Source organism: Acomys russatus, chromosome 1 (assembly GCF_903995435.1).
Source record: "Acomys russatus chromosome 1, mAcoRus1.1, whole genome shotgun sequence".
Classification (NCBI taxonomy): Eukaryota; Metazoa; Chordata; class Mammalia; order Rodentia; family Muridae; genus Acomys; species Acomys russatus.
Window position 1 is genome coordinate 91,108,824 of NC_067137.1, and position 24,409 is coordinate 91,133,232.

A 24,409-nucleotide genomic window follows, 5' to 3' on the forward strand; every position below is an offset into this window, starting at 1 on the left:
GCGTTTTCCTTGATTTCCTATGTATTGATACTCAGGGCCACGTGAGAATTATTTATTCCTGCACAGATATCCCAGAGACAATCAGGAAAGAAGGTAGCTTAGGATGTTTTTATGAGCAGTTGACAAGATATGACCCTGGACGTGTAAAGAAGAGAAAGAAATAGGCCCACTATTGGACAGTACCTCCTTTCCCATAGGAGACTTCCTATGGCTAGGCGCTGACCTGATAGCCCTGACAAGAAAGTGCTACTCCTGCTAACGGAAGTTCATTTTTACACTCTGGGGCTTCCTCCATGCCAGCATAATTGTACTTCCTCTCATCCTCTACCACAGATCATGCAGAACATTTAATATTACCTCTGAAGGCTGTTGTGTTTGCTCAGAATAGAGTCTCCTATTTCAAGTGCAGTCTCTTTTTAAAAATTCAATTGTCATTTTGACCATGCAGAGATGATGCCAGACTGAATGCCTAAGTCTCTCCTAGATAGCGGTTGATAATGAAAAACAATTTCCACTGTACTGTCACTCACTCTGAAAACAAATGGGAACCCTGCAAATCAGAATGGATTTTCCTTAGACGCTGCATCTAGCCAACTGGGGTTTATAACCTTTTATAACCTTTCACCTCATGGTCTGATGCCAATATCAGGGAAGAACTGAAGAAACGGAAAATTATCACCCTAGAATTTAGGGCCTAGACAGTAGGGCAGGAGGCTGGAAAAACCATACATTTCTTATTCAAAACATCCATCTTGGCACTTGCTCTCTGGGAAGATCTGGGGGGCATACCACACAAATAGTTTTCTGAAATCCTTGTCTTCTTTCCTCCACCTCCCCAAGGACTAGGGTTCACAAGGGCTTCCCTGGAATCTTCTTGGTTAAATAATTCAGTGTCAAAGGGCAACCTCGACTGGAAAGCAGCCACAGGCGTTTGCATTCAGCCAGGTCTTCTGAAGGACACAAGACTTATCTTAGGACACCTCTTGTCCTACTATTTGGTAGGAGATTCTAGGGGAGGTAGAAAATAGCAGTTTTTTAAACAGTAAAATAAAGGCACACATGGGCTTCCAATACTTTTTCCTGCCTGGAGCTTCTGTCTCTCTTCCAGATGTTCTGTACCATCCAGTGAGTTGCTTTCATCTTCCCCTTGGCAAAACTGTTTTACATGGGTGGTGGGTATCTTTTGTTTCCAACCAATCAGAGAGGTGTAGTCCAGTGCATAAAGAGGAGGTGATGGGAGTGAGGTAGGGCAGGCACTGAGACAATTTCTGAGAACATTCTGAAAAAATTAGAGCTGGAAGATAGGTTGGAATACAGTGTAAGAAGCAATAGAATGAGATTCTCTTTCTCCAGTGGTCAGGTTGGTAGGGATACCTTACTCAATGGGCAATAGAAAATTGAGCTCACTTTGCTCCTTGAATGCTGGATGTGTCCAAATCAGTGCTGACACAGACTGTTGAGAACTGTGCAGACAGTTCCAATGGATGATGATAATGGACCATTACGTTTGAAGAGAAGATCAGTAGAGGAGCTTTGAGAGTGTCTATATTGACTTCACTCTCTTAGATCCATCAGTGTAGCTCCCTGTTGTTGAATATGAAACTGCTGAAGAATGGTCACCCCTACTAGATATTTTTGCATTCCCATAGCTATTCCTCCAACCTTTTCAAAGTGGTAGCTTCTGCTAATTTTTACTAAATGAAGAAAGCTTCCCTCCTATTTTCCCTGGTTGCAACAATGCCAGTGTCAGTCACTTAAGAATGAGCCTCTGGCTGGAGTGTTAAGATTCATGTCCCTAGAAAATGAGGACCACTTCTCTACTTCTCTAATTGGTAATGAGAAGTGTCCTGAGGTCTGAGCAATGTCTTCACTTGCAGATGCTAAGCAAAGGCTGGTATCTATGAGCTGTCCACTGGCTGCCTCTAGTCTTTCAGTGATCAGTACCATTATATCATTTAGAGTTCCTTTATTTGATAATCATAAACAAACATTCTGGGCTTGCCCAATGTCTATTCTTTTCTAGGGTCTACTTGATCATGGAAGAGTTGAACCTAAATGACTTAATTTATCTCACAGATGTTTCTGTTCTCATTATCACAAAGCAGCCTACATAAGGGTGCTTACTTTAAACTATGAAGAAAGATAGGTTGGAGTGGATGAGATGTCAAAGAGAGAAAGTGGAGCTTGGGATTTCTTGTTGCAGTGCTACTTCAGAAGTCAGCTCTCTCTGAGAGAGCTCTCAGAGACCATGGCCAACTGGTCTACCTCTCCATACCATGGTCTACCCAACTGAGAAGTAGCCAGATAATGCACTTACCTTCAGGAAGAGCAGAGAGGCATGTGAGCCACTCTGCAAGTGAATAGCTTGCCAAGCATTTAACGGAGGTTTAGGAATGCAGCAGAAAATGTTCAAAGCATTATGGCAACACGGGTCCCAGTCCCACCCTCTCTTCAAGACCCTCACCCCCACTATCAATCCAAGCTAGGGTGAGAGGTGGCAAGAAAGGGCATAAACATGCAACACATTCCATTCCATTCCATTCTTTTTCTTCTCCTCCCCACCCATCAAGGAGTTTTCACATTGACAGGTTATAGTATGGGGACAGAGAATAGGAGGGAAGTGCAGGGGATAGTAACAATCAGATAATTCGATACTTATAATGTAACACAGAAATAACTCAGTAGGGCAACAAGGAGTTGAGGCTGCAGTACTGCCCAGAATGTGAGAAAGGAGGAATATGGATATAAACTATGGCTAAGAAGGCATAGATGACATTGAAACAGGGTGAGAATGAGAATACAGGAGGAAAAAGAATAAACGTTCCTGTCAACAGGAGAAAAAGGAGAGAGGGATGAAAGGTGGGGCAAAATTAGAGTCTCTTCTTTTTTTAAAAAATCAGTTTCTGGTTTGTTTGAATTTCTTTCTTTCTTTCTTTTTTTTTTTTCTTTGCCTTTTTTTGGCTGCTGTTTTGATTTTAAAGAATCTCACACCTGATATTCCACGTTCCGTCCATTTCGGTTCACCAAGGACAATGAAGAAATTCTCTTGCCTTTCGTATTCCTCCTCATCTACTATTTTAACCCTTATGGTTTTCCTGTAGGGACAACAAGAGAGAGAGAGTGTGTCGACTAAGTGGGCAGGTTGGTTGTTTACCTGAGCAACAGCCTTTAATAACCGTTCCCATCACTTCTGGCACATGCAGCCCCATCCTGCCATGGTGGCCTTAGACAAAACTATGGTGGATTGTGTTGTCTTGAAAAAAATGCTCTTAGCTTTTCTTGTCTCCTCAGTCACAGTTGTTTTTATAGGAGAGAGGAAAGGAGAACCAGGAGGACAAGGACAAGCGGGCAAAGGGAGCCAAGAAAAAAGAGGGGCACGGGAAGGAAGACTGGGGTCGTGGTGGGGAGGAGTCGTTTTAGATCCTGCTAATGGTTAGTAGGAAGTAAGTCAGGCAGCACATTCCCTTGGTGTCACGTGGTACCAGTAGCATCTCTTGAGGCATCAAATAAATTATCTGCTGACTGGGAATGACCCAGAACCCTTCCACGATGAGCAATTTATTGGAAGAACCTGAGTCTCCACTCCTTCCTTGCCTCATTAAGAAAAATCTAAAAGGAACGTTTTTACGAATAGAGAGACTAGAGAGAGAGAGAGGGAGAGAAAGGAGGTAGGGATACAGGGAGGAAGGAGTCTACTAACTTTCTCATTCTCTATCCCATAAGGAGGTCAGGAATGGAAACCAAAAAATGTCTTCATTTCAATAGGATACAGGAATCTCGTGCTATTGACATGCCTGTCATAGAGGGATGCTATGCCCCACAGCTGACATTCTAAATGCTGGCTAACCTGGGTTCAGGTTGTGGTGATTGCTGTCTACTTCTGGGCATCAACACAGTGGAGTGTCTGTTACAAATAAAAGTGAGCTTGGTTTTGAAAGATATTCCACTCCAAAGATTTATTTGAGCCCTACTCAGTCACTTGGTAACACGGAGAGGTCACAGTGGGGACCTGGGTCTTCTTCTTTGCCTTCTCTTGGCACTTCATAGAACCACAGTGGCAGTTAGCCGGTTTGGCTATAGAGCTAGATGGAATTTTTATTCTCAGAGCCTTGTTTGCAGCAGAGAAGACACTGGGACCTGAATTCCCTCAAAGGAAAAAGAGAATAAATGACACCTTAACTGTCTTCAGATCCTCAGATCCTCTGATGTTCTGTTGACATTCTGAAGACACACTTCACTTTTCTACCAATAAAGCATAAGTACTGTTGAGCTGGTGTGTGTGTGTGTGTGTGTGTGTGTGTGTGTGTGTGTGTGTGTGTGTGTGTGCATGTGTGTATGTGTATGCATGTGGTGTGTGCATATATGTGTATGTGTGTGTTGTATGTGTGTGTATGTATGTATGTATGTGTGTGCATATGTATATGTAAATACGTTGTGTGTGTGAGTGTGTGTATGTTTGTATGTATGTGTATGAGTGTATATGTGTGTGTGTGTGTGTGTGTGTGTGTGTGTGGGTGAGTGAATGTTCATGTGTGTGTATTTTACTTGGGATTTTTTCTCATACCTTGTTGGGTGGTTAAAAGACAAATATTGATCAAGGAGCAGTTGGAGGTTAGAAATGTCTCTGTCTATAGGACATAAGCCTGTTTTGTGACCAAAGGGGGCTGTTGCATGAGATCTAGATGGGCCTTGCTTAGAGAGATATGATGATGTTTTGTTGCCCTAATCTAGAAGCTCCTCCTTCAGAGCACAGTGTATCCTAGGAAGAGTGGTCTGACTTCTTGTCGGAGGCCAGAGGTAAACAAGGCCATTCTGATGGAGAGCACAGCTCTGTCCGTTCTGAGACAGCTCATGGGATTGCTGGGAGAGCTTCCCCTTAGGTCAGAAAGCCCTTTCTGATGTTCTTTCTGCATCCACATCCAGCTCCTCTTAACAGGGAGAATGGACTAAGGCAAGGAGCGCTCTCTCTCTCTCTCTCTCCATCTCTCCTTTCCTCACCCATATTCATTTTGCCACTCCAGAAAAATTGGCATTGGTTCTTGAAGACCTCTCTGTGGATACCATGTGACAGATTGGCAGGTGTTAGGACAGAGAGAGAAGAAGTGAAAAGAGCAAGAAGATGAAGAGACAGGAAGTTAAAAGGCAAGAGGAAGAGAAGGAAATGGATTGGAGAGAGGAAGAAAGGAAGGAGAGGAGACTGTTACTGTTAGTGTGGAGCACAGGGTACTACACCTTTCTGAACACTCATATCCACCATGCAGGGGCCCATCATCTCAATGAAGTAATTCTTGTTTTTCTCATACTCCTCATCATCAATTACCTTGATGTGAATTGTTTTGCTGTGGATGGAAAAATAAAGCACCATAAGCAATGAGCAGAGTTGGGACAAGGCAGCTGGAGAAAAAAACAGGAAAGGAAGGAAAGAGAAGGACCCAGAAAGGTCCCAGTCCCACAGATGCATGGAGGAAGGTGGCTGCTCTGGCTCTCCTCCAGCCTCAGCGAGTCCTCTTGGGTTTCATGTAGCTGCACATTTTAACCATACTTAAAGAGAAACTCAGGCTTTACAACCAAAGGTTCTGAGTTCGAATCCCAGAGATGCTGTGTGATCTTGGACAAATAATTTAAGCAATATGCAAACAAGACAAATAATGTTTACATAGTCTCAGGGATTATGTTGTACAGCTTTTATCCATTAGGAATATGTTTCAAGACCCCAGTGAACATATGGAAACACAGGCCATACTGGACTTCGTAATACCACCTGTACATACTTTTGATGAGGTTTAGTTTATAAATTAGGCACAATCCAAGGTTAACAACCAATGATGAAACAGGAGAATTATAACATTACCAGTTTGGCATGGTAGTACACACTTGTAACCCAAGTACTCCAGAGGTGTGAGGAAGAGAGTCACTGTGAGCTTGGGGCCATCATGAACCACATAGTGAGTCTGAGGACAACCTGGACTGCAAAGCCAATACCCACTCTCGAAAACCGAAACGAAACCAAAACCACTCACAATACACTATAATACAAGCTATGTAAAATTTATGTATGGTTTGCTTCTGCAGTTTCCCATTTAGTATTTTTCGGACAGCGGTTTTTGTAGCTAATAGAGACTGTCTGGCTCCCACACGTAAGATTTAAAACCACTAATGTCAATGCATTGTGACTATTAGTGAGCTTCACGGTGACATTTTCAGAGATGCATGAACCGTGCTCGCCAGCATCCAGCCCTCATAGCCCATGTCTCACCGGCTCCTCTCTCTCTGCTCCCCATAATTCCCCATGGTTCCCACAGTCTTTCTGAAGACTGATGAGAGGCTGCTGGGTACATAAGAAGATGCCCTGATAGGTCTCCTCATAAGCTTTATTCTTTATCTCTTTACTTTTGGAACAAGAAAGAATGCGTTTCTTTCTTTCTTTCTTTCTTTCTTTCTTTCTTTTTTACATCTAGAACTAGCAGATGATGATTGAAAGTGCCTATTTTATAGAAAGAACAGAAAGAGAGGGACACATAGGCCTGTGGGAATTGTGCCCAGAATAGTAGACTCTCTCCCTTTTGTGTGGCAGTGGAGATCCCAGGGAGTCAGGAGAATTGCTCAGTTTGCACCACACGTTGTCTGATTCACAGTAACGGGGAGATTCTGTCTATTGATGTGATGGAAGGGTGCACAACTCTGGGGTTGTCTGAGTTAGGATCAGTGATCCTTTGGTCAACACCAACCACATTGACTTGTGTATGAAAAAGTGATATTTTGTGGAGTGAACATGTAGGTAACTGTTTTGTGTCACCTACCCACCTACCCTACTGCTTCTCCTTTCTATAGCTGCTTTAAAAAGAGAGGCAAGCCTGTGCCTCCAAGCTGCTGCTTCTGATGGGACATTTCAGAACTAGAACCCCAATCCACATGTTTTAGCTCCCCTGGAGGTGCCACTGTGTCATGGAACTGCCTCTCTGCAGCATAGGGATTCGGTGCTCCCATCGGCAGTCCCCTCCCAGACATGCCTCTAAGCCTGGGCTTTTTCAGAAGAGGCAGATGTTTTCTGTCCCAATCTTGATTCTTTTTAAATGAAGCACAGTGTTTACAGTCTAACTTGGCACCAACTCTTTATTCCCCCAAGTCAACCTTAAGAGTTTGCTTAGGTGTCTATGGTTCCTTACCTTTACTTACTGGGTCCATCCTCCCCCCCCACCAAAGTGAGCATGACAGTTGCTGATCCTAGACCATGCCACTAATTGCTTATGAAACAACACTCTAAACCTTGATGGCCTCTGTACCCACTTCAGTCCAGTCCATGAAACCCCAGATAGCTGCCACGGGAAACAATATCCCTGCAGCCTGTGAAAGCCACGGCACTATGGCTTTCTTTCTTCTAGGGACTTCTAGCCTGGGCCCACCATTACCATCAGGGTGAGGGTTCTCAACTGAGGATTTAAAAACTAGAAACTATTATTAAGTACAGCAACACAGTTTGAGAGTCACGTAAAAGGGGCTCTTTTCATTTCCAGTCATTAAGTCAGAAAATAAAGGGAAATCAATAAATAGTACTTCTGCAAATAGAAGTCAGGTCAAGAAAGGGCTAGATAAACCAGGATAATAGATCCCCAAATGGGTTATTACAGGGGCTTAGAGTGTTAGGAGGGTACAGGGACAGACTCACAGCCTCTCAAAATCTAGCCTCTACCATCATTAGTGGCAAGCTCCGGGCTGGATAGAATATACATTATAGCACGTGGAGTGAGCTTGTGTTGCTTTCTAGTGAACAGATAAAGAGAAAAAGAGATACTGTGGACATCTTAGCAGAAGACAAGAGAAGGAAGACTGGTGTTGAATAGCAGCAGGAGGAAATGAGGCTAGCTGGCTGCAAACACCAGCTGGAGGGTGGGATGAGCAAAAGAGGCAGGGTGTGGGGTTCCCCCACTGAGCTCATTTGTGGGAAAGACATCACATCTGTTCCCACTAAAGGTGTTACCTTGACTGGAGGCTGGAGAAATCCCTTACAGCTCCCCCAAACTGACATAGTTTTCATTTCTGTCCTCCACACAAGTGAGACCATGAGAACATTAACTAGGTGACACCAGCTGGACCTCGAGTTCTTCCCAAACTCGTACTCTCGACTTCAGTCAGTGGTACGCCATTTACCATCAGTGGCACACCATTTACCATCAGTGGTGTACACCACTTACCATCGGTGGTACACCATTTACCATTGGTGGTACGTCACTTACCATCAGTGTATGCCATTCATCATCGGTGGTACACCATTTACCATCAGTGGTACACCATTTACCATTAATGGCATGCCATTTACCATCAGTAGTAGGCCGTTTACCACCATCAGTGGCATGTCATTTACCAGTTGGGTTGGGCTCTGAACATGGAATCTCTCCACTCCCATTCTTATGCTCTGATTCTTTTTTTTTCCTCTCCACCCACCTCTGCTCCAAACACTTTGACCATCCTTCTTTCTTCTGTTACCAAGATCAGGACACCGTGGTCTCTCCCTTGGACTGCCGCAGTCTGCAAAGAGACTCTCCTCTCCTTGGCTCAGCTTAAGTCTTTCTCCCATGTTACAGCCGGAGCAACAGATTTAAAAGACAGTATAGCCAGAGGTGGTGGCACACACTTGTAATTGAAGCAGTCCAGAGACTGAAGGACAATTGTCAGTTTGAGACCAGGCTGGCCTCCGTAATTCCAGGCTAACTGTGACTGCCCAGTGAGACCCTGACTCAAACAAAGTCCAGTCCTTGTCGTGGCACCTGCAGTTACAGTAAGCAAGCCCCTGTGACCTGGAGGAGCTTCTCCATCCAGCAGCACTGAACTTCAGATCTTGCCCATTACAAGATCCCCTTGCTCTGCTCCCAGACACCGTGGTCCATCCGTTTCCCAGATTGGGTTGTTTCCCACTTAGGGTAAGCGCCCTCGTGCTCCTCGTCTGAGATGCTCTTCACTTAGACCTGCATTTATCCTCATTGGCTGGGCTTTCTTGTCCACCTTACCTCCCTGAAGCAGACTTCCATAGCCCCGGGAAGTGCCTTCCCACCACAGACTGTCTTCCATTCTATCGCACTGCCCTATTTGTTCACGGCTTGAAGTTAGCCTGTTGGTTACTCTTTCCAGTCAGTCTGCTTCTACTTACCCTAAACTCTTTGAGAACAGGGACTGTGCCTATCTTACGTGAGGCTTCAGTCCCTCCCCTCACATGCCCAATGCACCAGAAACCCCCAGAAAGACCTTGTAGAGTAATGACCGGTGATTGCTGACACACCCGGTGCCTCACGTCTTTCTGTTATAAAAACATGTAACAAAAGACAAAAAAATTTACTTTGAAAGTTACTGTGACAGCATGCCCAAAGAATCTGAGAGACACGATGTCTGGGAGGCCAGACTGCCCAACCTAGATCCTCAGCTTACTTAACCTACTCCATTCACCCACTCTGGAGAAAACAGTGCCCACACGTCAATATGGGAGCCATTAATTGAGGCGAGGCGTTCCGAATGCTTCCTTCTGCATTACAAGTTTTTCCTTCTAGCTCAGTGGCCACTTCTGAATGGACATGGAGACAGACTATCCTGGTCAGCTGCCTGGAAAGCCAACGATGCCATCAGAGGCCACGGGGCCAGCACCTGCCTTTCCTACAAGCCTTCTGTTGAGAGGTGCCAGAATGGCCATCCCAACTGGGAACCTGGCTGTGCGTCTTGGAGAAGAATGTCCTGGGACATCTCCTACCAAAAGCCCCAGAGGGTTAGGAAACCATTTCCCAGGCCTGGATGGCCTCTCAGAATGTTGCTCTGTGTAGAGGACGTCCACTCTGAATGAGCCTCTGAGCGTCATTCCTTTTTGACTGTTGAGTTCCTTTAGATTAAAGGGGCCGAAGCTGCGTTGGTCAGTTGAGTGAGTGGATGATACGTGTCTCAGATTCTGTATGCTCCCTAGCAACTAGAATACACTTAAACAACGAACACATGACAAGTTGATGAAGAAATTAGGACATTTTGGTACACGTTATTCTATTACGCATTCATAGTAACTTTTACATTTTACTATAATGTTGCTTTTTGAATGTTACAGTTTGTACAAGAATTTATATTCACAAATTCCATTTCATCTCTACACTAAATCTAACAACTGAGAGGGGACTGGTTCTTCTAGAAAGTGATCCCTGCAAGGGTCATGCCTAGTTACTCTCAAAGCAGAATACCTTCCTTAGCCTCTTTAGCAATGAGCATAACCAAGTGCCAGCTCTGTATTTTCAGGCCTGTTGGAGCCCCACATCTGCCCCAAATCAGCCCAAGGGAGTGGATTGGGGGAAGACAGGAAGATTTCACTGCTCCATTTTCCTCCTTTTTCTAAGACAAGAAGGGAAGTGAAAAAGCAGCACTAGTCTAGGAATGGATGGTTGCTGTGCCCTGAAATTGATAAATCCCCCTCTTGGAAAGGCAAGGGGAGTAATCTATAAGATAATTTATTTAACAGAGTGTCTGCTCCTGGCACTGTAGACAGAAAATGGCTGGTTATCTGATTCCTGGCTTTAGAGATGTTGGGTCTTTCTTTCTCTGGAGGGGATCTCATTTTAAAGGGTGATTTTGATCCAAGCAGGGAAGCATTTTTTTTTTTTATTGTATAGACATGAAACTTCAGAACCCAGGAAAAACCTTCTAATAATTAGGAAGCGGGTGCTGCTGGCATCTCCGTGGGACCCCTGTCAAGCCCTGTCAAAGGCTTTCACCTTCCTCTTCACCTCTTTGTCCACTTGAACATCTACAAAGCTCACATTTCTGAAGAGTAATTTCTAGAGCTGCCATTTAAAATGGAATCCAGGGAAGATTATTGTGCCTGGGATGGACAGAGGAACTCCTTCAGTTAGAGACTTAAATACCTGGGGGATTAGCCGATTCTATAGATGTTTCTCAACTGAACCAGATGCAGCCCAAATTAAAGCTGGGTTGCAATACTGCTTAATGCTGGTTCCACACAGCCTGCTGCTCTCGGGGCTCTTGAAGAATAGCATCTCAAAAAACACCCTTTTCACAAAGGCAGAGCACCTGGGATCATGCTACATTTACACTGAGCTAAGGGAGCTTGGATGTGCAGTGTAAGGGAACACCAGCAAGCCCAGAACTCAAGCTAAATGGTCTCTTAGTACAGCATTAAAAAAAAATCAGAATTAATGGGGGAAAATCCATCATGAATGAAATGTCAAATTTCAGATGACGACAGGTCCCCAGGCTGCATCTGCATGACTCTCCCCAGTGTCCTCACTCTCCTCTTAGCCCACTGATGCATTCTCTTGCTGCCTGGTGGCATGGCAGATTAGGCAGGGCACCGAGGTTCTGCTCCTAAGACACACACTCTTACCCTGCTTATCCAAGAACAGGGAGAGGCCGCTGCCCTCTGGGGATGTTTATGGGCAGCAATAGGAATAAAACCCTATAACCTTGTTTTCTGTCATTGTAGATCTCATTCCAACATGAGAGAGAGAGAGAGAGAGAGAGAGAGAGAGAGAGAGAGACTGTGTATGTGTGCATATGTGTGTACATGTGTACATAGGCATCTGTGTGCACATGTGTGTGCCTGTGTGTGGGTGTTTGCATGTGAGCATGAGCCCTGTGTGTGTGTGTGTGTGTGTGTGTGTGTGTGTGTGTGTGTGTGTGTGTGTGTTACACAGGGCTTCTCACTCACCCTCAGGGGCTGCTTTCCCAGTCTTACTTCCTGCATGTCCACAACAACCCAATCTTCACTGGCTTTTCTTCTTTCTCACCTTCCCTCTGCAAGATCCCAGCTGCTGCGCATTGGCCCAGAGCATTCTGTAAGCCCCAGTTTCCAGTATGTTCCCTGTTTCTGCACAGCAGAAAGGGAATGGCTAGAGGGTGGGACGGATAGAGAGGATGGTGAAAAGATGGTCTTTGAACTGTGCTCTCGACAGATGGTAACTAGTTCTCTGCCTCACTGACCTCAGCAGCAGGCTGTGGGAGCCACACACTTCTGGTTCCTCAGCATGCCCCCTTCTGCTGGGACCTCCATGGTAACATCCTCCTCCCTAAGTCACTGTCATCTTAGGCCTGGACTCTCACAGCAGCCATCTAACTCACATTTTGTTCCTATTTCTCATGCCCTGTTACAGCCTGTTCTTTCATCAGCCAGGGGGCTTTCTGTAGCTTTTAAGAGACATATCTTAGTATCTATGTGTTGTTGAACTGCTGACCAAAGATTTAAAGACAGCTCCGAAAATAAGGCCTCTTTTGCAGCCCGGAACTCATTGTTTTGAATGAGTTTTGATACATATGAGGAGGACTGAGGTACTAGAAAGCTCAAAATGATGAAGGTGTTCATGAAAAAAGGACAGTTAATTTAAAAGAGAGGAAAGTCCTGATGTGCCACTTTTTTTTTTTTTTACTTAGTTTCTGTGAACCAGATCCTTCTGGATTTGGGATTCAATTGAAATTGAGTGGGGGTGGAGAGATGGCAGCAGTTAAGAGTGCACACTGCACTTCCAGATGCCCGAGTTCTAGTCTCAGCACCCATATTGGGCACACAGCTGTCTGTATCTCAGCTCAAGCAATCTGGCCTCTGAAGATGGCAACTGCAAATACGGGGCATTCTCCCTCTCTTCCCCCTCCCCTCCCCCTCCCCCTCCCCCTCCCTCTCTTCCCCCTCCCCTCCCCCTCCCTCTCTCTCTCCCTCTCCCTCTCTCTTCCCCTCTCCCCCTCTTTCTCCTTTTCTCTCTCCACCCCCTCACACACACAAATAAAAACAAATCCCCTTTAAAGAAGAAAAACAGGGAAAGGTAAAAATAAACCTTAAAAGTAAAACAAAAACAATTGAACTGCCTGACCTAGCTGAGCTACTCTGAGACAAGAGAGTCATTTGGAAGGCTTGAGAAAGCACAGTGTGCCGGGCTCCATTCCCAGAGCACTCTGCACCAGCCCTGAGGCAGGATGTACACTGCGGACACATGCCCGGGCGCTCCTTAGTGCCTGAGCCTGCACAGCCCACCTGGTTTGTTTCACAAGACACTTCTGCCCACCTCCCTCTGTGTGCTCTGCCCTAGCATACCTGTCTTCTTAAATTCACAGACCCGATTCTTGCCTCTGGAAGTTTGCACTTCTCCTTTCTGAACCATCATTTCCCCAGACACCAGGTTAAAAAAAAAAAAAAAAAAAAAAAAAGGTCTCTGTTTATAGGTTACTTCTCTGTCTTCTCAACTCCGACCTCCAACAACTTTCCACACCATCGCCTGCCATACCTCCATCCTATTTGCTGCTTACCTGGTTCCCTCACCAGAATCCAAGTACCATTAAAAGCAAAACCCCAGTCTGTCTCATTTACCAGCTGGCACACACTCTGGCCCGTGGGCAGTTTGTACTTCTTGAATGGATGGTTTGTGAGTAGTGGTGGAGGCAGCAGCTGAGCCGAGGGCATCAGAGGAGCCCCTGCTTAGCACTTAGCATGTGATTACTCTGAGGAATGCAGACGGGGCCTTCTCTGCCTCTCCCATTCCTTTCTTGCACACACTACTCTATTGAGAAACACCGTTATGAAGCCAGCACTATGAAAAGATGGCTTTAATAGTTCCCCCATCTTTTCCCTAGCAGTCTAGACTTTTTCCTTCAACCTTCAAAACCTGCATGAAAAGAGTCGCCTTGTCTTGAATCCCCACTCTGCTGCCACCTGAATTACTTATTAACGACAGGGTTCTATATCTTAGCCTGTCCCCGCTGTTCCTTCTGGTGACTGATGCCCTGGAGATAAAGACTCTCTCTGTTATTTGGCGGTGAAGGGCCCCAGCCTTAGGATCAGAGCTTTCTGTACACAGTACTTACAAGTTTTAGCCCTATAACTAATTTCTGAAACTTTCTGTGGGCCTCAGTTTCCTCCTTTGAAGGAGGGCATGGTTGTAAGACTTACTGCACAGGGCCATTCAAAAGATTAAAGGAAACAGTGTGAGGAAAGCTTCTAGCAAGGGATGGGCAAAGAATAAGTTGTCAGAAATGTCACTTTAATTTGATGGTGTTCTGTTGTAACTGAATTCAAGATGGACTCATAAGACGGTAACATACCCAACTGTCTAAAGAGCGCTGGTCCGGGGCCAGGGAGGGTGCTTTCCCAGCTCCAAGGATAGGATGATGAAGAATAACAGAAAAAGAGGCATGTCCTGTTGCGGTACCGCTGCCTATCAGCCTTCCCTGTCTTAGTGAATGGGGATCAACCTTCCCTTCGCCTCTCATTGCTCCAGTGTCACAGGGTAACCTTCCCCATTACCCACCTCTGCTCACTTCCTATTCTAAGCTGGAGTGCAGGAGCAGCTCATCTGAGTATTTATTTCCTATTATGGGCTGACAGGCTCAAGGTTCCATAGTGGGGCGGGGAGGGAAGTCAAAGAGATCAATTTGTGTTCCTGGGGCTCCTGGCTTGGATAGACCAAGTTCTCTGAGAGTGATCAGGGCTTCTTGACAGCCACCCCCTCCCAGAGTCTTATTTGGTGGTGTCGTCTCCAAGTATTCAAGTCTCTTTGCTACCCTGGCCCACCTTTAGTGAATCCTTCTGGGCTTTTCCCTGGGTGAGGCGAGGCACTATGAGAATCTGTCCCCTTTTAGAGCACAGTGGCTCCCTCCTCGCATGTCTGTCTCCAGTTCCAGCCTGTCCACTGTGTGCACAAGGTTTGCAATCAGTACTCCCTTTAAGCAGGGCATTTACATATTTGTTTCCTATTGGAAGAAGTAAAATGAGCTTGGGTGGGGAGGAAGGGTAGTGGGGTAGAAGCCTAGATTTACAGCAAGGCCAGAGCCAGATTCAACTGGCTGCGGAAGCCTGCCTGGTCAGGGTGTGTGTGTGTGGGGGGGGGGTGTTTGTGTACACTACACATCTGGGGGGCTGCTGCTTTCCTGGGTGACATTATAAGCATGAAACAGTCAGAGAGACTTATTCACCTGAGACAGAAGGAGACATTCTGGGGTGATAAAAGAAGACACAAGGGTGGTGACAATAATATAATACATTTTAAACTCTACATCTGCCTGGAGGGCTCTTAATCAAGGATTTCAAAGCACTTTCCCTCAATCTTGCCCATTCATCTTTCCCCATCCCTGGGAAATCGCTGGCAGGTAGGTAGGATAGGACTATAAATAGAGCACTGTATCATTATCTTTGATGCGAGCACTGCGTATTTAGACAGCATTTTTTTCTGAAGCACTCAGGAGCTCCACACACATGATATTATCTAATTGGAGCTCATTCATACAGTGTCCCCCACATTTGCTGCCTTCCAGGCAGTTTGGAAAGCTCCCTAGCTGCAGAGATTCACATTTTTCTATGCCAACCCTCTTCCCTCCCATTCCTATAAAAGGTTCCAGGTGCTTCTCAGGGTTACTCTTGCTACCCTGAAGCGGCCAACACTACGGCTCCATCCCTTCTAGGTATTTCAGGGACACAAGCACCCTCATACACCTACTCAGTTTTATAATGATGATACCAAGGGGTGGGGGAGGGGATATATTTCCTTCCTGACAGATCTCATGTGAGTCTATTCTTCTGGTTCTGTGAAGCCTCACGTATGCAGCTGTCAGATAGACTTCATGATCTTGTAAAGATATAGGGTAGGGAGTGAGCTGGAGCCTGACCTTATGAGCTCATGGCTGAGGTCAAGCTCCTAGCAGGGTCTCTCCTAATCTTGAATGTGCACGTCACCTCCATACTGGACACAGTGGGCTTCTTCCACTTGTAAGAGCTTCTGCATTTTCCCTCCCACTGACGCCACCAGGCAAGTGACATTCTTCTGGGATGTACTAACACTACACGGCCCACTTTTATAGAAGTGATCAATTACACAGCTGTCACTTTCTCTGTCATTCCCACTGCCCTGAAGTCTACGAGGACAAGCGCTGTTTGGTTAGTTCATTATCTCCATCTCCTGAGGGGAGAGAATATGTCAGATGCTTTAAAATAAAAAAGCATTTGTTGAGTGAGTGAGTGAGCAAGTGAGTGAGCGAGCGAGTGAGCAAGTGAGTGAGTGAGTGAGTGAGTGAAGGAATGAGTGATGGCAGGAATCAGAGGGAGCATCCTCTGGTCAGGGCTTCCCTTTTACATGGTGCAGAATGCTGTCACCATAGTCCCTGGAAACTACTGCCTCAGCGCCCTTCCCCCCTCCCCCAAGGACAAAGAGCTTAATAGAGCTTAATAGAGGACAAAGAGTTTAATAGAAATCACAGAATTTGTTGGCTTCATCCAATCATTTAGTTGCACTCAGGACTCAAGTTGCTCATGGGATCTGTTTCAAAACCCCACACTTCCAGCAAAACCTCTCACCTGCACCTGTCTGTCTCTGTAGCATAGGGAAAGGGATTAAAGTCTGAATAACGGAAACTTCAGTTAATGTCAGCTCTATTGCTGGGATGTTTGACCCTGGCCATGTTCCTAACCTCTTTGGAGCTTCTGTCTCTTCAGCAGTAATGTGACGGCCATAACTTCCACATTGGGTGGTTGTGGTGGTTCAAGGAGGAAACACAGGCAGTAGGCTCAGCAAACAGTTGCCCCTTCCTTGGTCCCACCTGCTACCGTCTCTTCTTCTGGGGGGTCTGTTGCCATTTGGATGCTTTTAGCTGTTACCTCCCAGGTTTTAGGCGCCATGCTGGAAGGTGTTGAAACTTGACTATATTTAGATGCCTTCGCTCTTTTACTTTTTTTTCCCAACCACTGGGTTACTATGGTGATGGTGGAGCTGGGAGGGGGGAAGGACAGCTTGAAAGAAAGCATGGAGCTCAGCCATGAAGATCAGCGGCCCTGGCTGCGGGCTGCTTTTGTGAGCCAGCAATCTCTAAGGAGCGTTACCTGTGCATTTCTTGAGGAGATGCTGCAAGGAGGCAGTGTTGCCTGGTTAAAAGCTGGAAGGGAAGGGAAAGAGGACACAGCCTTGAACCCTGGAGCCTTCCTTCCTCCCTCAAATGGCTTCCCTGTCAATCAAGTCAGGTGACAGGAAATGAGGTTGGGCAGAAAGAAGAGTAGCATTAGTTATGTTGGAGTTCGGAAGTTGTTCAGAACAAAGTCCCATCCCTACACCATAGCTCAGAATTGTCCTGGGATCGGTCCATGGAAGAAATTAAAGTCACACAAGGGCAGAAGTAAAACTGTGCTCAGAACTCTGATATTCTTGGTGGATTTACAGGTGGGTGGGCAGGCTCCAAGCAGATGATGAAACTGGACACTGCCGAAAGATCCAGTGTTCCTAAAGCGTCATGTCGTTTGGTTTTGGAAATGGCTTGGGTGAGTAGGATTATCTCTTCATGAAAAAACAAAAACAAAAACAAAACAAAACAAAAAAATGACATAAAGGATTGGTGATTTACCCAGGGTCTCACAGCTGGTAAATGGTAGAGCTGGGACTTGAACTCAGGCCACTTGGAATCCAAATCCATTGTCCATCTTAATGCACCGGTAGTTATCAAAAACTATTTATTAAAGCTGAATATAATATATGTGAAGAAAGAGTGCAATGAAATGTAACCAAAAAGCAGCTAAAGGTAGAGTCGTCATTATCAACATGAAGAGTTCTCCTTGGACAATTCTGCTTCTAGGAAGAGAGGTTTTGGAGTAAGACCTTTCAAAATATGGTCACTGATACATCCATTTTAAAAATCCTGGGGAATGGTAAATGTGCTGACTGCTATGTCCCAGCCGAGGCTGATCCAGCAGACCTGCGGTGCTTGTACTGGGACAAGAAGCCAGAAGATTCTGGTAAATTCTAATTTAGCTGGGGGTAGCTTAGCAACTGGGAGATGGAACAAAATTACATCACACATATTTTCTTCCATCTGGTTTCTCATTTGTATGAGATCAAACATCAAGTAATATTCAGGCAGCTTGGTGTGGTGGTGGATGCCTTTAATCCCAGCATTTGGGAGATGGGGGCAGGTGGGTCTCTGAGTTTGAGGTCAGCCTAGCTTACAAATTCCAAGACAGTCATGGCTACACAGAGAAACCCTGTCTCAAAACAGAACAAAAGAAAAAAAAGTCAGACTGGACTGTTGAGTGGCTTTCTCACCATCCTCTGAGCCCCTGTCTGTTGTTAAACCTTGGGCTCTAATCTATGACAGCATCCAGAGAGGATCACAACCATTGCCTGACCTTTGTGGGTCATTGTTGTGCCTGACAAGAGCAGATATCCCTGGGAGGAGGCTCGAGGTGGAGGTCAGGGAGTTGGAGTGCCTTTCTCAAGAGCATCCGAGGGATGTTAGTCAGGAGAAAACTCCTTAAAGTGCTTGGCATGAGGGTTGGATTGAAAACATTTATTGGGCAAACAACAAAGTCTAGAAAAGTGTCCATGGAAATGGATAGTTAGTGTCTCATTCACCAAATGACTGAAAAGCCCACCTGGCAAAGGAAGGAGGGTTTTATGCCTCTGTTGAAGGGAGCAGGCAAGGTTGAAGTAGAATTTTCAGGTTTCCTAACTTCCTCAAGCTTTAAAAAGTTCCTCTCCTTTAATAACCAACATCTTTCGTCCGAACATTATACTGTGCACAAATAACTTGCACACATCCCCCTGGGCCCTTGTGAGGCACCAGCAGCATCTCTGTTTTGCAGATGACGAAACAGGTTATTAGACACTGAAAGGTTTCCCCCAGCATCACCCAACTAGGATGCAATAGAATTGGGATTTGGTCCCAGTGGTTTGATTCCAAGGTCTGGGTGTAGTTTTATGCCAACCTAATTAGTGAACTAAATAAGTATGTACAGTCCAAGTAAGTTCCCATTATGATTTTTTTCTAAAAATATTGAATTATTTTTCTTTTATCTTTTGAAGGGGTGACCATCTGTAGCTAAAGTTTCTGGGAAATGCAATATTGGATACAGGGATATCTTGAAAAAGATTATTTTTACAGTCTTGCAGATTGCAATTTGGAGCATTGTTTTACATTGAACCCAGGACCTAGCACAGGCCTGGCAGTAGGCAACTGCTCCACCATGGAGCTATATCCCCAGGCAGTATTTTATACTTTTAAGTTGCAAATTTTCATACACTAGCCTAAAATCCTCCCTGTTACCCAGGCAGTTCTCAGTCTTGCTGTCTTCCGACCTTAGCCTCCCAACTAGCTGAGAGTACACAGTCATGTGTCACTAGTTCTGGCTTAGCTGATGGCAACTTAAAAAATATTTTTGTTGTTGTTATTGTTTGAGTTTTTTTGGTATCCCTTTTTAAAATCAAATCTTATTAAAACAACAACAAAGGACTGGAGTACATTTATTATGTAAGTTCTGCCTCCAGGCTGAGATCTCATCTCTAGAAATTTCCAGTGGCTTTACCCATAAGTCTGCCTTCTCCAAGCCTGCTTTCTATAGCGTCTGGCTTATCACTGACCATTTTACCCAGTACCCACGTCTTTTTTTTTTTTTCCTCATGCTCATGGTCCTGTGAGCCTGAGGGATTCTGGTTATGCCAAACGTTTTTTGGCAGAATGTGGTTATTCAATGTGGAGTGTTCCACATAAGGACAGGAAGTTGAACCAAGGAGAAATGAAATTAAAGGAAGTTGAGGAATTGTAGGCACAGAGGGCATTGAGAATAGGCAGTCTGAATTCATAAGCTTTCCAGGAATTCCAGGATGGGAGGAAATGCACTTGGTTGTGTTCTTTTATGTCTCATCTGTTCTGAGTCCCTTGAGCTAACATCTACTTTCATATTCTAGTGCTTTGTTGGGAGGCCAGGGTCAGGCAAGTAGGGAGGCAGAACGGAACAGGGCAGGAAGAGGATAGGACCCAGATACCCTCAAAACGGAAGTTCACAGTCAAAGGGGGAGTGGCTTATTCCACTTCTAAAGCCTTCATGAACCCGTATTACTCACGAGTAGTTTCCAATGTTCCATTTTTGGGACCTGATCTTGCCCCATTTCCCAGCATCTCCTCTAATTGTGACCAAACACACAGAGTGATGTTTTCCAAGGATGCATGCCTCCAGCACCGAGCCCTCTGATTCAGATATATGCTTTCTGCATAGTTCTTTGCAGTTTATGAAATGCTTTCTCATAAGAGTTTTCCAATATTCATGTAGGGTAAGCAGAATAGTTATCAAGAAATTTATTTTAGCACTGAAAGTGTAACAATGGGACTTGTTTTTAAGCACCGTGGTCTTTCTCCTAATTAGGAATGGGTCCTGTTGGAGAATCAGCTGCAATTGGCCCAAGTTCTGGAGGAAAAGGAGAATGAGAGCAGTGAAGTTTTCTTTCCACAGAGCCAAACTTGAGCGCATCAACAGTGCACAGGCAGTGGGTCATATTTTATGATTTCAGTTGCCTTCTACCAGCCTCTAATTTTCAGAGGACAGGGAATACAAAAAAATCCTCTGCACAGACAATGAACTCTTTTGTTTAGAGAATCATTTCATTTGACTATCAGAGGGTCACTCTCACTTGGGGGTTGTGGCAATTGAGATGCAGAGGTGTCAAGGCATCTGTCCAAGTCCATGCCGTTGGTGAGTGATACACTGTGCATTAGGCTCATGCCTTTAGCTAATGAGGTTGGAAATCTTTCCAATGCTCTTCTTCCTGCCTGCCTACAAGTCTTACCTAGTCCCAGCTTAGACACTATGAAGGCAACAAAGGAAGCGCTCAGAGACAGTATATTTCAGTGAGCCAGGAATATTATAGTAGAGGGTTAAGCTAAGATCTCTGCTTGAATCAGTTCTCTGCCACTGATAGCTAGGGTAGGTTATTTAAGTCTCTAGTTTCTCTTCTATGATAGGTTGACATGAGAATTAAGAGAGATGTTTTCCCATGAATTACTTAGTATACATTGCTCAATACATACTCATTGCCATGTTTCTGGCCGCAGTGCACATTAATTACTGAATGTGTTTTAATTGGGGAGATCCTGGAAAAGATGGTGTCATCTTGGTATTTTTCAAGATGAAGTTTGCATCTCATAGGTTTCAACGCCATCTCTTTTGATAAACTTTCCTATCCTGTTTCCTGAAAACAACCACTGTCATTGTTCTTCTTCTTCCTCATCTTCCCCTTCTCACCATCCTCATCCTCACCACGATTATTATTTATACCTCCTTTAAGAGGCATCTCAATGCTCGCTGCCATCTTCAGCTTTCTTGGGCATGAGACGAGAAGTCCTGTGAGTGGTTATCTTAACTTTTCACCCCACTGGTTATTATTCAGTGGAGCTTGACACATTTTTGTTTTTTCATTTTGTCCTCACACTCTGTCTGGTCAAGTTTCTAAAGAAACAAACTTGTCACGGAAGCCATCAGACAGAACATTTACTGTTTCTCTCACATCTCAAAGGACCTTTTCATCTCTGTTTGGCATTCCGGTTCTGGAAGGCGAGTGTGGTGTTTCAGAAGCACAGCATTAAGAGAGGGGGAAGAGGCATATTTTCTGGAATTGCCACGTGTTCACGGAGAATCAGCGACGAGGTAGCCAGTGAGGTAAAGAAGACAGAATGACTGAACTTCAAACGCTGGACTGCAGTGTCTAAAGAGTTCCAGGCACTCAGAGTCCTAAACTCCATTTTCTTAATGGAATTCTTTTTGTTCCCTATGTAAGAGAAATGGAGCGATGCGTGTGTGAAGGACAGTGGTGGCGGTGGTGGCGGTGGTGGTGGTGGTGGGGAAGTACCTAGGGACATTTCTAAGAAGGCATCTGTCTATGTTCATGCCACTGGGGAATGAAACAGGAATAGAAAATGGTATGTGAGACATTTGATGCCACTTATATGTGATTACTGAGTTTCTGTGGAATGTAATAAGTATTAGGGGTTGAAGGTGGTGAAAAGATGAGTAAGATGTTGTTCCTCAGTTCAAAATATTTAGTATAATGTGACTTACAGATGTTAAGAGCTATTCCTCGTGGTCAATGTGTAGCCTACAGATACATGCTTGGTAGCTTCCCCTCCATTCTATTTTCACCCTTTTTCATGTATAGCAAACCAATCATGCCAAACATGCACACAAACCCACACAGTAATAACAACACAGATAACACACTTTTCTCTGTGAAGATGAACTATGCCCTCCTCCCTGGACAGCAATGCAGGTAGTTTATGCTGTTTACTATATAGCATGATGCCCCGAGGCTCTTTTATCACCCTTAACCTGGCTCACCTTCTTGACTGCATTGACTAGTGTGACTAAATTCTTATAATATCCTCAGGACAGTGTCTGGAACCTGGGAAATAGGACGCATGCTAATAAGACACTAGGCTGGGCAAAGACGAATAAAACAAATTCCTTGGCCTTTAGGAATCCCCCCAGTCTAGTGGGGAAGGCTGACATGTGAGCAGACATACTTACTATAAATCCAGTCTTATTTATACAACTTGAAAAGGCCCCAAAGACTAGAGTTCCACAGTGCCCTTTGCCACACGTCACTTAATAGTAACAGCAGCTCACACTTACATGCCTTTGAACTTGTCCCAGACACTGTGTGCTTTTCTCATATGAGCTCATCCAGCAATTACAAGTAAATCATGGTAGAAATGATTACCCTCTTCTTTTACATGTGTTAAAGCTAAGGCACAGGAGGATTAAGTAATTTCTCTAAGGTTACACAGTTGATAGACGAGAGAGACGGAATTTGAACTTGGGACATCTAGTTTCGCATTCAAGGAAACAACAGGAATTGGGGGCATCATCTGTAACCCTGTGATTACTTAGGGTTTGAAGCACTGTGATAAGACACTATAACCAAAGCAACTTGAGAAGGAAAGAGTCCATTTCACCTTACAGCTTATATAAGTCCATCACTGAGGGAAGCCAGAACAAGGAACTCGGGGCAGGAACCTGGAGGCAGGAAGTGGTGCAGAGACAAAGCGGGGGAGGGGTGCTGCTTCCTGACTTGCTCAGTCTGTTTTCTAATACCACCCAGGACCAACAGCCCGGGGATAACACCACGCACAATGAGCTGGGCCCTCCTATATCAGTCATCAATCAAGAAAATATCCCACAGGCCAGTCTGCTGGAAGGCACTTTCTCAGCTGAGATGCCTCATTTATATGACTCCAGCTTGTGTCAAGCTGACAGAAAACTAACCAGCAACCTTGTGTTTCCTATTGCTTTTTAATAACCAGCATTTATTGAGCGTTCCTTCCAACTTATCCCATTTAATTCCCATTGCAAGTTGATGAGGCAGATACTGATGGTACATCAGAGAGACAGAGTAAAATGTCTAGAGTAGCACAGAGAAGTTGAAATGAAGCCCAGATTCCAGCCCTGGCTGATGCTAAGCTCAAAGCTTTCCTTTGACCCACATTTCTTCTTGTAGCAGAAGCCTGAGTTTTGATGGACTCTTAATAACTACAGAATTAGTGTTCCTCTTCCCTTTGCCTAAGAGCAGACATGCCTAGCACCCTCCTCCAGGAACATGTGTGTGTGTGTGTGTGTGTGTGTGTGTGTGTGTGTGTGTGTGTGTGTCCATGTTTTTGCGAGGTGGATCAAATGGCATAAATCAGAACCCTTATAGCACCAGATAGTGCTGAGCAAGAAGCCCAGAAGGAAGACGTTGCACATACCAGACATGGACCCCTTGCAACTCCAAAGGCCACACTGACTGTAGCCAGGGGCCATAGGCTTCACTGCCTTTGTGCCTAAAAAATCAGAAGTCCTTTGACCATCTCCAACTATCTAACATTGTAAAAATTGTTACAGTTGCTCAAAGGGAAAATAATTTAGGATCATTGTCCCCGGCCAATATCTGTGTTAAGAATGTCACTAAGACAACCTCAATAGAAACAGGAAAAGAAAAACAGTTCAGTGTGAAGATTGGGAGGAGAATGAGAGGCAGATGGAGTTGAAGAAGTGCAGCCTCCTCCATGAGGAGGCTCTGCGGCCTCTGTACAACTCTCATCCATCTCTGGTTTTTAGAACATTAACTAAATGTCTATGCTGTTATTTACTGATGGACAGGGAGTCACAGAAGCATTGTCTATCAACAACCATTGGGGCTCGGGTCCAACAGGTTCACGCACTTGATATTTGATCTCACTTATCTTCACTTATTTTTATTGCATTGCTATAAAAATATCTCAGAAGCTATTCTTTCCCCCATTTCCTGTCTTAAGCCGTTACTCTTGGTGAAATATTCAGTTCCCCTCTCTGGATGTACAGAAAGAGCACTTATGTTGCCACTCGCAATTTCAGTTCTTAGGCGAATGAAACCAATGGAAAGCAATTTCTACAAGGATCCAATGAAGAAATAAGTCGGCACCTTCTATCTGGTGCTTTTGCTTTTCAGAATTTGAGTTCCGTGTCCTGTTTGCCATTTCCTCTCTGTAGTAGGCATACATGAACCTGAATTTTGCCCCTGCCAAATAGAAGAATCGTAACCAGCATCCTAAATATTCATGCTGCAGCTAACTACACGAGGAAGGGATGGGCTAGAAGCTGACAAGTATAAATAGGATCCTCTGC

The 24,409-nt window shown here is 44.8% G+C and overlaps 2 protein-coding genes and 1 pseudogene across 6 annotated transcripts in view; 2 read left to right on the top strand and 1 right to left on the bottom strand.

Moving 5' to 3' along the window:
• The window catches only part of Susd6 (sushi domain containing 6), a 373,726-nt gene extending 367,452 nt beyond the window's left edge, over positions 1-6,274 (top strand). Inside the window, exon 7 of the mRNA XM_051148435.1 lies at positions 6,260-6,274. The gene's annotated coding sequence lies outside the window, so the exon portion shown is untranslated. The remainder of the gene's footprint in view (positions 1-6,259) is intronic.
• Slc8a3 (solute carrier family 8 member A3) overlaps positions 1-24,409 on the bottom strand; it is a 137,911-nt gene that overhangs the window by 11,827 nt on the left and 101,675 nt on the right. For 3 of the 5 annotated variants that reach the window (XM_051148404.1, XM_051148405.1, XM_051148402.1), the window contains exon 3: positions 2,992-3,095. In XM_051148404.1, coding sequence (XP_051004361.1) covers positions 2,992-3,095 — 104 coding nt within the window. Of the gene's footprint in view, positions 1-2,991; positions 3,096-5,232; positions 5,340-24,409 lie in introns of all 5 variants that reach the window. The other 2 variants (XM_051148403.1, XM_051148401.1) reach the window with 1 other exon arrangement.
• LOC127197571 (uncharacterized) lies at positions 12,185-12,306 on the top strand (annotated as a pseudogene).